Source organism: Amphiura filiformis, chromosome 9, assembly GCF_039555335.1.
Source record: "Amphiura filiformis chromosome 9, Afil_fr2py, whole genome shotgun sequence".
NCBI classification, from domain to species: Eukaryota; Metazoa; Echinodermata; class Ophiuroidea; order Amphilepidida; family Amphiuridae; genus Amphiura; species Amphiura filiformis.
Window position 1 is genome coordinate 32,250,683 of NC_092636.1, and position 14,547 is coordinate 32,265,229.

Sequence of the window (14,547 nt, forward strand, 5' to 3'; positions counted from 1 at the left end):
AAGGGCCAAACACTGTCGCTAATATCGATCATAAATGCTTCAGGAGCATTACCATTGAAACTTCTGATTTGGAAAAACTTTTTATTTGTGCAAATTCTGTTAAAAAATAACTTTTTGTCCAAAAGTGGATTTTTTTAATCCAAAGAGACTATTTTGCACTAGGCCTACATGGCTAAATTTATTATATTACATTATTATATTAAGAAACCTAATATTTTATACTGTAGTGCTTTGAGCTACACACATGCATTATGCTGTTGTTTGGTTTCTTCTCCCAGATCTCTTCCCATATTTTGACATAAAATTTAAAGAATATAATAAGCTTTGTCAGCAATTTGATAACATTTTGAAATTATTATATTTCTGAATCTTACATTTATACTATAATGGCATACCATGTAACTGCACATGTCCGGGTGAACACGCTGCTGCAGGAAAACTCAGTTCCTCTGGACGGAGATGATACTAGGGTACAGAACTTTTTCTCAACTTGAAAATTGACATTGACATGTATATGGCCAGCATGCAAATTACATGTGTGTTGAATAATTTGAACCATGGCAAATACAACCAGGGATAGTGTGAGCTCCAACATTTAAAGGGTCTAATTGATTTTTTCCAGACCCCTTAAAAGGCCTGCAAAACCCAAAATTAGGGGTCCAATGTGAATTTTAATGGGTCCAAAGTTCTGAACTTTGAAAATGGTCAAATGCTGATTTAGAGTCCACAAAATCACTTGTCCACATAATATGTCAATTCAAAACTTCTTTATTGTATTAACAGTTATTTTCATAAAAATTAAACTGTGATGATAGCCGATCATAGGCTAGCCCTTTCTTCAAAACAGGATAAATTACGCAAAATTCTTGTTACTTGTAATTTAAGGGGTCTAAAACTGTCCAAAACATAAATGTAAAGGGTCCTAGGATACACAGACGTGCAAGAATACGACCCATGACTATAACCCTAATATCCTAATCGTGATCCTAATCCAAAATCTAACCCAAACCTAATCCTGATTCAAAAGTTACATCCAGAAATTAAACCAAATTTAGGTGCAAACTATTGCACATATATTACACAGAAAAAGAAGTGAACGATTTTAGTACTATTTGTTAAAAGAAACGAAAGGAGCAGGATGCTGAATACCATCAATGCTACTAAAAATCATTAAAATCCACTCACCGAACATTGTTTTCTAAATTTGGTAAACAAGACAAGATACTGCGTCACTTTTCAGTATATAGAACTTTTACGTCACCGTATAAAGGGTGATTATGAAATGGCCATTTACCCAGAGGCTTTTAAGGGAGTTGTTAAGCTAACAGAGCAAAGCGTTATATATTTGCCTGGCTTGAATGCTTGCGTGCGGGGGTGTGGACAATTCCATTAAGGCTGCAGATCTCCATCACTAGCTGTATCATCTTTTTTACGGTTTGATACGCATCGCAATGTTTACACTGTCAGTGTAATAATATATATTTCTGACTTTTTGTTCAAAATGAAATAAGTACTTGTGTATAAATAGTCGGTACCTATGTGTCCCTTATAGGTGTTACTGTGGATGTAATTTAATACCGATGACTTAGTTTATTGAAAATGTCACTTGCTGCAGAATTTTGTGGGTCGTTTCCTGAGAGGATATAATTTTTGCTTTGAAAAGGTTGCAAGAGTTGCAACATCTCTTTTTTTCATTTCATGCATATGGTAACTTTGTTTAATCATGGTGTGCTATTATTTTAAGTTATAAATATCCCAACTGTTTCCACAAAGAAATTAACACTTCGTAAGAAACAGATTTTCAGTTAAATATTACATGCTCAATTATATGGCTTTAATAAATACTCATATGTGATGCGATCAGTCGGAACTCTGAAATATTAAATTTTTAGTTTCATATAGGATAGTAAAAAACATTACAAAGCTGCATTTTGCAGAAAACACCATTGAATTTGAACAACCAGTTCCAAAGATATGAGCAATTAAAGAGTTTCCAAACAAGCTTACCCCCCCCCCCTCCTGTAATAACCCCAAATTATAAAAAATTTCACATTTTGCACAAAATGTGTTGATTTTGGCATTTTGCCTCCCTCCCTCAAATTCACTTTGCCCCACCCCATGCCTCACCCCCCCCCCAAAATAATCCTGGTGCCACCAATGTTAAAAAGGGTCTTTGAGTGACAATACTGGGCCTTTTTGGTGCCACTCTGCATATTCCATACTACATGTGCCCCATCCATGGATAATCCACACAACTTTGCTAATATTGATCTTTTTTCTCATATTTTCAGAGGATGTGGTGCAAACCCAGCCTATGACAATACACCATCCTCAACAGGACCACTCCAATGTGTACAGTGATGAGCCGACTCTTTCAGCTCCCATCCACCCCAATGGTAACAACTTTGAAGATGGATATTTCGAACTGCGTGATGCCGTCACAGGAGATGTAATCACATCTACAAATGGTGGTCATAATTTAGCCAAAAGTCTTCCTATAAGTAGCATTAGCGGACGTGATTCGGGCGTGGCAACGTCGGACGAACCTCTTGACAGACAATCGTTTGACAGTTCTGGGAGCAGTTTACCGAGTGACTCTGCTCCCCCTCCCCCACCCAAAAGCACTGTATCAAAAACAGCAGATAGAACAAGTCCGGTAGAGGAAACAAATGATATTTATGACACTCCGCCTGTGCATCAAAGGCATAGTTTTGCAAATGATTCAGGAGCAATATATGACTGTCCTCCAGCTTTAACGAGGAGGCCTAGTAAACCGATAAACGAGTCGGAAGAGTTGTACAAACAAGTTCCGGCTCCGCGACCGTCTGTGACATCATCGTCTTTAGATTTTCCGTTGTCGCCATTGAATAATGGATCGGTTTTTGAGCAAGAGATGGCGTCAGATATTTACGATGTGCCGCCAGTAAGTCGTGAGCTTCCAAGCCCAAGGCAGTCTGTGTATGATACACCACCTGTCAACTTTCAGAAGAACGAGGAGATGAGTCAATCAACAGACAATCTCGCAAAAACTTTCCAAAATATCTCATTTCGTAATTCCATGGGTACTAATTCCAATGCCAGCGAAAATTTTGATTTGTACGACATTCCCAGTTCTCCTACCAGTGTGAATGATTCAAATGCGTCATTCAACGATCAGGGTCCAATATCACCACCCATGGATATGGCGCCCCCACGTCCTCCCAAACCTACGCATATGCCCGCTTTGGATCCCACAACACCGCCTCCCAGTTTTGACGACACATACAACGTCCCGTTAAATTTCCTGGAGAACCAACAAATGAATGCAACTGATTTGCAAAACAGATTGTCGCAAGAAGTTCAGGGTCAAATTGGTGACACGCCACCATCGTGGAACCACAGTGGTCACACATGGATGGATAATAAAGTCAAGCCACGATACATCAATACAAAGAGAACTGAAGCACAAAGCGCAAGCGGTATGCCCGTTAACCGAATGCGTGCCAGCTTGGATGGCCAAATCCCAGCCCCCGATCCGAACAGTTATGTGAACGTCCGAAACGAACGTTACGTGTTCTCACCCCAGTCATGCTATCTACCCATGCAAGGCAACAGTAGTAGTAGTAGTAATAACACTTTTGAATTCAGTGAGGAACCATACATGGCCATGGAAGGGCCATTGATGGCACAGCGATTCCTATACCTTCATGCAGTCACCATCAGCTGCCAGCGATATACCGCCACCTATCGGACCACGATCATTGTCTGTATCATCACGTAATTCACAAGGGGAATTACCCCCTCCAGTTCCAAGATCGTTGTCAACATCCTCAAGGAACTCTCTAGGAGAGGTTCCTCCCCCAATCAACAGATACTCCAAACCAGATAGGAGAAGTACCAGTACTTTATCAAGTAAGTCAACCATGAGATACAGTGCGCAAAAGAATTAAGGTACCAGTTATGTTCACCCCTGTATATCCTAAACAAAGACAAATATGTCAAAATTAAAACAAGCAGCCAATACCTGTACTCTTTAGCTCTGATTTAAGACCTCGTATTTTGAATTGGTTGAGAATTAAAGAAACGTTGATCTAAAACCTAATGAAGGACAAAAGTTTCACTTTATGTTCTAATCAATGAAAGCATGATGCTAGTTTTAATGTGCTAATCAATTGAACACATGGCTCTAGTTCTTTTGTTAAAGGATGTTTTGTGTACAAATCAATAGGGCATGCAATGGAGCAAACTGCTTCTTTGAATTTGCATCTTCCTTGGGTTTTTGGATCAGTGTGTCTTTATATCTTGAACAATTTCAATGAGTGAGGTCTTAAATCTGGGCTAAAAGATGCAGTTATTGGCTGCTGGGTCCAATTATGACATATGTCTTTGTTAAGGATATACATGGGTGAACATAACTGGTACCTTAATTATTTTGCGACTGTACATTGCCAGGTTCGATGCCAGTATGTTTGGCCAGGGCTTGAATTTACCACCTGTACGTTTGCAAAATCCAGCCTGTAAATGCCTCGGGCAAGCTGTAAGGAGACTGTCATTTTCTTCGGAAGGGGGGGGGGTGTCATGAATATACTGGGGGGGGTCAGACAATTTTTCGACCAAATATAGGGGGGGTTATAATTTTTAACACCCAAAATAGGGGGGTTATAGCATTATTAAGGGCTGGTGACTCAAAAATTTTGCGCGCTGCGCAACAATTCTTTTAATTCAAGAATCAAAATGGGCGTACAATCGTTCTTTATATAATGCAAAATTGTTGCTTCTTTACACACACAATCAAATTTTAATGCACTCCACACACTTTCTTTGCTCTAAAGTTTTGGTGCGCTCCTCGCCTTTGTTTCCCTGTTTATCACCCTCTTTGGCTAGCGAATGCAGTTGTTCTGGTAGGGTCCATTTGTGACTTCTCTTTATTCCGAAGGGTCGCTAGTCCGTCTCTAGTCTGAAGGGTCGCTAGTCCAAAAACCAAATGAAGTTCGCTAATCTGAAGGTTCTCTAGTCCGAATATAGAATTAGGGTCAAAATTATTTATTCGGACTAGCGAACCATTGGACTAGAGAACCTGATATTCGGACTAGCGATTTTTTTTTCAGAATTCGGTCTAGCGAATGATAAATTAAGTGTTCGTACTAGGAGCCTTCGGACTAGGGAACCTTCGGACTAGAGAGTTGTCACCGGGTCAATTTGGGACCAGGATATGGGAACCATTTTGAATTTTTGCTGCCTTGAAATCTTGCAATATTATCAGAATTTTTATCAACAAAATTTGTAAGATTGTTCGAGTTCAGTTGGGGAAGAAAACCTACATTGGCCTGTTCCATTTAAAATCCACACTCCCCCAGTGGAAGATTTTGAAAATATCTTTCACAGGGGGAGTATGATTTTCAAATGGAATGAACATATTAGGCAGCTCCATTTGAACTTCATACACCCTCTGAGAATGATTCAACCTGAATCTTCATCTGAGGGAGAGTGAGTTTCAAATGGAACTGCTAATGTGTTAATTCCATTTGAAATTCATACTCCCCTGTGGAAGATATTTCCAAAATCTTCCACAGGGGGAGTGTGGATATTGAATGGAATAGCCCATTGTAATAAGGTCAGTATGTCAGTCAGCCAATAGGGTAGTCATGCTATCTGTGTAGCTCTGTGTGTGGAATTGGTTTTGATGAGGTGTTTGTTTCCTGTTATTTATGTCATAGGAAGATGTAAGTCTGGTGATTACATCCACTGGTACAATTATAAGGACGTCAGGGTGCCAAATTCTGAAAGATGATTAAATTTAAGGCAATTTCTTGGTGGAGTGAGTTTGGAAGTTAAAAATAAATGGTCGATTATAGACCCTACCCTAAAAGCAGGGGTCGCATTTAAGGAGTTTGCGCGTCCAGGGACTCCTTATTTTTGGATTTTGCCCATTTTGGACTCCTTAAATCTCAAGTTGAAAGTGACCAAAGGGTCCGATAAAAACTGTATGGACTCCTTCATTTCACGATGCAGAGAGGCATAAATCATCAATTAAAAATAAAAAAATAAAAAGATCAGTAAATCTTTTGAATCGCCATAGGCCAACAACACTAATAATTTCACTGGAATATTTGACAAGTTCTGAAGTTTAGAATTTCGGACAGATGGACTCTTTAATTCTCATTGGACCCCTTAAATGTTGGTTTTGCAGGTACCAAAGGGTCCAGAAAAATAAAATTGGACCCCTTGATTTTTTGTGCTCGCGCTACCCCTGCCTAAAAGCCTCCACTCCTGTCCTCCATCTGAGAGATGATTGACTATCAATGCTTAACCCTGGACACTACTAGTCATCTAACGGCATTTCTGATTGGTTGATAACTTGAAATGCTCATTTCAATTGCCAATTATGACTAGGCTTTAAACTATTTATGGTCAAACTTACATTTGCAGATGATCTTATTTTAAAATACCTTCCTTTATTGGTTCAAAATTGGACACAATATTTATTTTGGCCAATCGGCAGGTAGTTCTCATGGGGTTATTAAGACTGAGAGACACAGAAATTTGTTATTTTCATGATTGCCCAATTCCTGCAATATACCTATGAATAATTTCGCAAAGTGATAATTTCATGGTTCGAATGCCATTCGCAAAATTTGCGAAAATAAAATCATCATGAAAAATGTCTACTTTTAATACAGTCTTCAATTTTGATATACTAGTATATTAACTGTTATGATATAAATGTGATGTTGTTGCCAACAGGTAGCAGCCTAAGCCGATCACCAGACCTAGCAGCAGTAACAGGTGCCGGCAGTTTCTATGCCACACCTGATGATGCACTGGAAATTGTGGCATCACCAAGGACACAGAGTTTCAGTAAAAGGGGCATGATGTAAGTACATTATACAGGACTTGCACTAGGATCCACAACATGCTCATCTATCAGGACACAGTTCTTTAACCCCAATACATTTATACATTCATTGAATGACCTTCGAAAATTTGGGTCAAATTTTGCACTATGAGTGTTTAATTGAGGTTATTAAACTATGCCATTGGGATGAGGCCATTGTGGTCCATAGTGTTGGTAACAAATCAGCATCTGCCGCTTTGGCACTGTTTATAGGGTAAACACAGAAGTGGGGTTCTGATTGGCTAATTGAATCACAGCATTATCACATTGGCACCTCATTCGCTGATCAACTGCGTAGCAACGTGTGACCTAGTACTTTTTACGCAATATCAGGAAGAGCAGTCGGGCCTTGCTGAAGGAATTTGCTGAATACTATAGTTTTGTTACCATGCTGACCCCTCCCCTGGGATCACTGAATGGGTCTTTAAACAAAATTTAATACACTAAGCCAAAAAAGAAACTTTTAACTTTTCACAAGGTCGTATCTTAAAATCCTGTCCATCAAAATTAACCAAAATTACACACAGGTGATTCAAGATGCCATTCTCACAGATTTCTTTTGCTGGGTGCCAATAGGGCTGTGAATGTGGTCCAGGAAGTTGTTCCATATCAGTGCATTTTGCTGTTGTGTCAGTTGGCCAACTGATTGGTTACTGACGTGTGTTTAGAGTAAAGTATTGAGGCAATCCTGTGTGTAATTTTGGTTAATTTTGATGGACAGGATTTTAAGATATGACCTTGTGAAAAATTATAAGTTTCTTTTTTGGCTTAGTGTATAAACATGACAGTTATGAACATTAAAATACAACAAATAATTTATAAAAACACATGTAGACACACCCACTGACACATTCACACCACACCTACATACATACCCAACACATCCCACATACTCATCAGTCACCACCCTACTTACATCCCCCCACACTCACCCACATAAAGCCCTATGTACACTTTGATTTGGACATAAAACATTTTGGCAACTACAGACCTTGAGCAAGAATATCACAATCCCTGTGATAAAAAAAATTGTATCACACGACAAGTTCACCAAAGTTTGCTTTTGTGCAACATGAGTGATTATTTGCTTGCGATAAACATTTGAGGTCATCTGCTCTGCAGTCATGGTCAAGGTTAACTATTATTTGTTGAGGAAACATCAACACTAACGTCACAATAAAAGATGAATCAAGATGAGTTTGTTTCAATCGCATCACTTGGTAAAACCTTGGTGAATATTTTGCTGCAGACTTAAACGCCCATCATCTTCATGTACATTGAGTATGATTGTGAAGATTATCATTCATCCAGGTATTAATAAATCGTTGTTGGGCAGGAAAAAAACCTATGTGTTAGGTGGCCCTGAACATGTTTAAAACAAAACTTCCAACAGGTTACATAGGAGGTTTTGCTTTAAACATGTTCAGGGCCAATGACACTTAGGAGGTTTTTCCTGCCCAACGATAAAATATGAATTTGAGATAATAATCTGATGTACTGGACTTTAGTTTAATGAGTGACAATATCTCGGAGGTTTGGCTCATCTGTGACAAAACATCCGCTTCACAGGTCAACAAACTTTTACCGCTCTAACACCAGTTGGCATGTTAATGCATCCGGGATAGGATGTGAAATATTGCCACTCATAAAAGGTGTAAGTCCAGTAGATCACATTATTATCTCAAATTCATGTTCACAGGGTTGCCAAACCCGCGATTTGGTAGCCCAATTGAGCGACTTTTGAAGATTTTCCCCGCGACTTCTGACAATTTCCTGTCCCATAGAAACCAATGGTTAAGAAAAAATTTGGGCGACTTTTCAACTTTGGCTCCCGCGACTTCCGGTAGTTTCCTGCCCCATAGAAACCAATGGTAAAGAGAAAAATTGGGCGACTTTTGGATTATTTGACCCGCGATTCGGGCTGAAATCTTTTGGCAACCCTGCATGTTCATTGAGCGTAACTCAACTTTGCGATGTCAGTGTGGATTTCAAGACTTTCATATAACACAAGTTTAAAACCTTCAAAGAGTCTCCCCCCAGATAAGCCTGCACTTTTTCAAAAAAATATGGGTATTAATAATATTACAGTATTTGACCTAAAACAAACTTGAGACAAAATTAACTTTTGCAATCCAGTCATACTTATGGGATATGCTAGCTGTATGTTGCACTTTCTTCCAATCACTAGTAATAAAAACCCATTACTGAGTACACTGAACCAAAGCATATGGCAGGGATGAACTCTATTTATATATTTGATAGATATTCTAATAATGGTTACCTAGCTGGGGGGTTTTCAACCCCCCGAGCTAGGTACTGTTTTGCTATCCGATCTTTCTTCTTTCCTGCTTCTTCTTCTTTCTGGCAATAAATTTCAAAATGCTTCTCCTCCTACATGTTACACCCTACAATTACGTAACTTGCACATATGTATCGGCTATATCCAGTGCCCATAGGGTCTAAACAGAATTGGGGTAAATGGTCATTAAGGGGCATTTCCTGTATTTAACCAAATACCTTCAAAATGCTTCTTCTGCCACATATTATATAGTACAATGATGTCATTTGCATATATGCATCGGCTATACCCCACGCCTAGAACTTGCATACAGAATTGGGGTCAAAGGTCATTAAAGGGGAAAAATCTTACAATTGCATTATCTGGACATCTGTAAGGGGTATGGGGCTCAAACTCGGTGACAACAAATCTCATGACCAGGGGAACAATTTGCACGAGTCAGGTCAAAGGTCATGCAGAGGTCAAATTTTAGAAATGAATTTCCTGGACATCTGTAAGGGCTACGGGGCTCAGACTTGGTAACAACAAACTTACTGATCAGGGGGACATTTTGGAACACTTTGCAGGGGTCAGGTAAAAGGTTATCTGGGGTCAAATCTTATAATTTCATTTTCTGGATATCTGTAAGGGGTATGGGGCCCAAACTCTGTGACAACAAATCTCATGATCAGGGAACATTTTGCAGGGGTCAGGTCAAAGGTCATCTGGGGTCAAATCTCAAAATTGCATTTTCTGGACTTCTGTAAGGAATACAGGACTCAAACTCGTGACAACAACCCTCATGACCAGGGGAACATTTTTGGAACATTTTGCAGGGGTCAGATAGGCCTACCTCCACAACACCAACATGCCCCAGCTAGGTTTGTGGTCTATGACCACCATTTGCCACTAGTCTATATTGTTTTATGAATTATTTATATTAGGATACGTTTTTAGACTGAGGTGCATATCGTTTGATTATTATATACTTATGTATTCATTTATTCATTTTATTTTCGTTATGCTGAATTTATGTAATTTGCAATACGTTGGTCTGGTTTCATTTTTATTTTCCCCTATATGTTAGACTGGCTTTAGTATCATGTTGGTAAAATGACATTTCCCCTATTAAATCCACGTTTCCGCATGCAACCAAGGAGTGAGTAATTTTTGTTTGCCAACCTGATTTTGTCCCTAGCTCTAACCAAGCAAATACAAAACGTTTTCGACATCATTCGCAAAAGGTTATGAAAGGTTGTCAGGGTATATTAAGAGTATAAAACGGTTTCATAACCTTAAAAAACATTTTTTGATAATCTAATGCTCAGCAAACAAAAATGTTTTACAGAAAACGTCTAAATGTCGGGATATATAAAGGGTATAAAAACGTTTTAATAACATTCCAAAAACATTCTTGAAAACGTGATACAAAACATTCTAAACAGAAAGTTATTTTGGGGTTGAAAAAATATTTTGCGAAAAAATGTTTGCCCAAAATATTTGCAATAACGTTTTAAAAACGCTTTTCATGACCTTTATATAACCCGACATTTAAATGTTATTAAAATGTTTTGAAAAAAACATTTTAAGAACATTTCTGTATTTAAAAATATTGTTACAATCGCAAATTTCCAATTTGCGAGTGTTCTGTTTTTGGTCAGTTCTTCTTTACCTAGCTGGGGGGTTTACACCCCCCAGCTAGGTACTGTAATGCTATCCGATCTTTCTTTCTGGCAATTTTCTGGCACTTTTTGCTCTAGCTCAGACATGCTTTGACCGATTTTGACCTAACTTGGTCACAACCACCACTGACCATGATCATACATGTCACATGGCACTTAAGTTGTCAAAGGTCACAGAAGGGTCAAATAGGCCAAAAATGTGATTTCAGCTAAAAATGCTTCTTCTCCTACATATAACGTCCTACAATGACGGCACTTGCACATAAGTATCGGCTATATCCAGTGCCCAGATTGTGTAAACAGAATTGAGGTCAAAGGTCATTAAGGGGGTATTTCCGGTATATAACCAAATACCTTCAAAATGCTTCTTCTGCCACAAATTACATTGCACAATAACACCACTTGCACATAGGCATCGGCTATAACCAGTGCCTATAACTTGCACACAGAATCGGGGTCAAAGGTCATTAAAGGGGTAAAATCTTACAATTGCATTATCTGGATATCTGTAAGGAGTATGGGGCTCAAACTCAGTGACAACAAATCTCATGACCAGTTAAATAATTTGCAGGGGTCAGGTCAAAGGTCATGCAGAGGTCAAATTTTAGAAATACATTTTCTGGAGATCTGTAAGGGGTACGGGGCTCAAAGTCTGTGACAACAAACTAAATGACCTTGCAGGTGTCAGGTCAAAGGTTATCTGGGGTCAAATCTTAGAATTTCATTTTCTGGACATCAGTAAGAGGTACGGGGCTCAAACTCGGTGACAACAAACCTCGTGACCCAGAAAACATTAAGGTCAAAGGTCATGTCAAACGTCCCAGCTAGGTTTGTGGTCTATGACCACCATTTCCCACTAGTTGTACTTGTATTATACAGAGAAAATATTCATCTAAAATGAATCCATAGGACAAGCTGCAGATATGCAAAATTGGGTTATTCCATTTTAAATCCACACTACCCCTGTGGAAGATTATTGAAATAGCTTCCACACTGGAAGTATGAATTTCAAATGGAATTACACAGTAGGAAGCTCCATTTGCTTGCATTTCATACACCCTCCGAGATTGATTCAACCTGAATCTTCCACAGAGGGAGGGTGAGTTTCAATTAGAGTTGTTTAATGTGCTATTTACAAGCCGACGACAAAGTCGGCTTGTTCTGTCTTGCGCTAATTCTTTCTTTCTTTCTTTCTTTCTGGCAATCTGCCTCTTCTTCTACAAACAAGATGCGCCAAAGCTCTAATTAATACATGTTGGTCACTAGTGGCATGGGTATTCAGGGTGTTCACAGCTTGACCATTTATAAATCCAAAATTTATTTATTTATTTATTTGACCTTTGACCCCGTATGCAATACAAACTAAATTTGAACAACATGATATGTCAAATCTTAGTGTTGCATATGATAGACTTTAGTAAGACAAAACAAAAAGTCAATGGTGACCTCTTTGTACAATGTTTACTTTGGGGTCAAAAGGTCAAAATGTGTAAAATTTCAAACAACGAGGTATGGCAAATCTGAGTGCTGTATATGATAGACCTTAGTGAGACAAAATAAAAAGTCAATGGTGACATCTTTGTACAATGTTTACTTTGGGGTCAAAAGGTCAAAATGTGTATAATTTGAAACAACGAGGTATGGCAAATCTGAGTGCTGCATATGATAGACCTTACTGAGACAAAACAAAAGTCAATGGTGACCTCTTTGTACAATGCTTACTTTGGGGTCAAAAGGTCAAAATGTGTAAAATTTGAAACAACGAGGTATGGCAAATCTGAGTGCTGCATATGATAGACCTTAGTGAGACAAAACAAAAAGTCAATGGTGACCTCTTTTTACTTGGGGTCAAAAGGTCAAAATGTGTAAAATTTCAAACAGCGAGGTATGGCAAATCTGAGTGCTGCATATGATAGACCTTAGTGAGACAAAACAAAAAGTCAATGGTGACGGTCAAAGTTTAGGGGTTGAAGGTCAAATTTTGAAATTGGTCAAAATTGACCCATTAATGTTATATTTACTGCCGGCGGCTTGTACTCAGAATCTATTGACTCTAGTTCCATTTGAAATTCATACTCCCTCTATGGAATTACCCAATTGTGGAACTGAGTATGATCAATCAAAAAACAGATATGCACAATATCTTCAAATTTAAGTGAATATGAATTTATTGGTGAGGTATGTTGTACTCTATTAGGTGCCTGGATCTGGTTTTTAATACCACCACTACTCGGCTTAATATTACTGGCCATGCACTCAACAGTTCCAATTCTTCAATAATTAGTAATGGTTCCAATAGGGTGTTCGCAATTCGGTGTACAGCATATAGATTGCTATTAGGTGATGCAATTCTTTGTCCCAAAGGACTGCAATTATTTTATGCCAATATTGCTTGCCTCTGCCAATTATCTGCTTATTAACCCTGTGAGAACTACCTGCTGATTGGCTGAAAAGAAGTTTTCATTATCTATTGGACCAATCAGCATCATTGTTAGAATAATTTCACCACGCAAAAAAAAATGGGGTGAATTATTTTCAAAGCTCCATTCTGATTGTCGATTAAAGTGAAGATATCATGTAATTGACTAATCATAGACAATGTTAGATCGGCAGGTAGTGCTCAGGGGATTAACCAACCATCCCCACCCCAGCACATGCCAATTTTTTGGGAACCCAATGTTTAAAATTCAAAATTGTCTAAATATACGATGACAGTTTAGCGCACTGGGAATTTTGCTTATTCAAAACACTACTTTTCCACACCCTGTAATTTCACACCCCTGATGATTTCATTGGATCACCCTGATGATATAAGTGAAAAGCACTCAGTCAATTGGTGACACAGACAGACAGAGAGAGACTGATTGATTTCAGGTTTTATAATACACTACACGTGTACCATTTGTAATTAAATGCCCTCCCAGCAAATGAACGGGTCAGAAGTACTGCCAGCTCGTTAACAAGTGTTAAGAGATGGGTAATAATTATCTCTCGAGGGACAGTAATTTTTCGCAGAAAAGATGCCAAAGCATGCACTCCACGTCACAAGAAAAATGTGCACGCTCTTCCGTCCTCTGTGCATGTCAAAACTAGACCAGCCTAGGGGTGGGCAATAATAAACTAGACCAGCCTAGGGGTGGGCAATAATTATCTCCTCGGGGAGGGTGATTTGTAGAAGAAAAGATGCCAAATCATGCATCTTTTGCCACCACTGTGCATGTTAAATCTAGATCACACCAAAAATGATATTGGTAACAGCCCAAAGAAAATATCTTACACTTCCCAGAATCCTTTGCAACATGATGCATCACCTCATTACAGCAAATGACACCCCTATTGCTTTGTACAGGTTTCCTTTGTTTTCATGTTGAGAATAGACTGGCTAAACCTTGGTCGATAGTCAAAAAATAAACATATTTTGCAAGATCTGGATGTGCTCTGTTCATTGATGTACATTTTTACCCATGTTGCACTAGATCAAAGCAAATCAGTACAGAAAATTGAAATGAAAGAAATGCATTGTGGGAAGTGTAAGATATCCTCTCTGATTACAATCCACATTAATTGTAGCAAGAAGGAAATGGACACATTGTGATGTGAACAATCAAAATGAATTTGTACTTGTAGCCTAGGGGTACACAAGTTTTGTTGGGGAAGGGGTATACTGCCAATAATTTGAAAGACCCATTATATACCGATTTTTTTTTTTAATT

The 14,547-nt window shown here is 38.6% G+C and overlaps 1 protein-coding gene across 1 annotated transcript in view; it reads left to right on the plus strand.

Moving 5' to 3' along the window:
• Positions 1-14,547, plus strand: part of LOC140160883 (uncharacterized) — a 108,878-nt gene that overhangs the window by 85,342 nt on the left and 8,989 nt on the right. Inside the window, 3 exon segments of the mRNA XM_072184215.1 lie at positions 2,292-3,757; positions 3,759-3,891; positions 6,724-6,853. Of these exon segments, the coding sequence (XP_072040316.1) occupies positions 2,292-3,757; positions 3,759-3,891; positions 6,724-6,853 (1,729 nt within the window).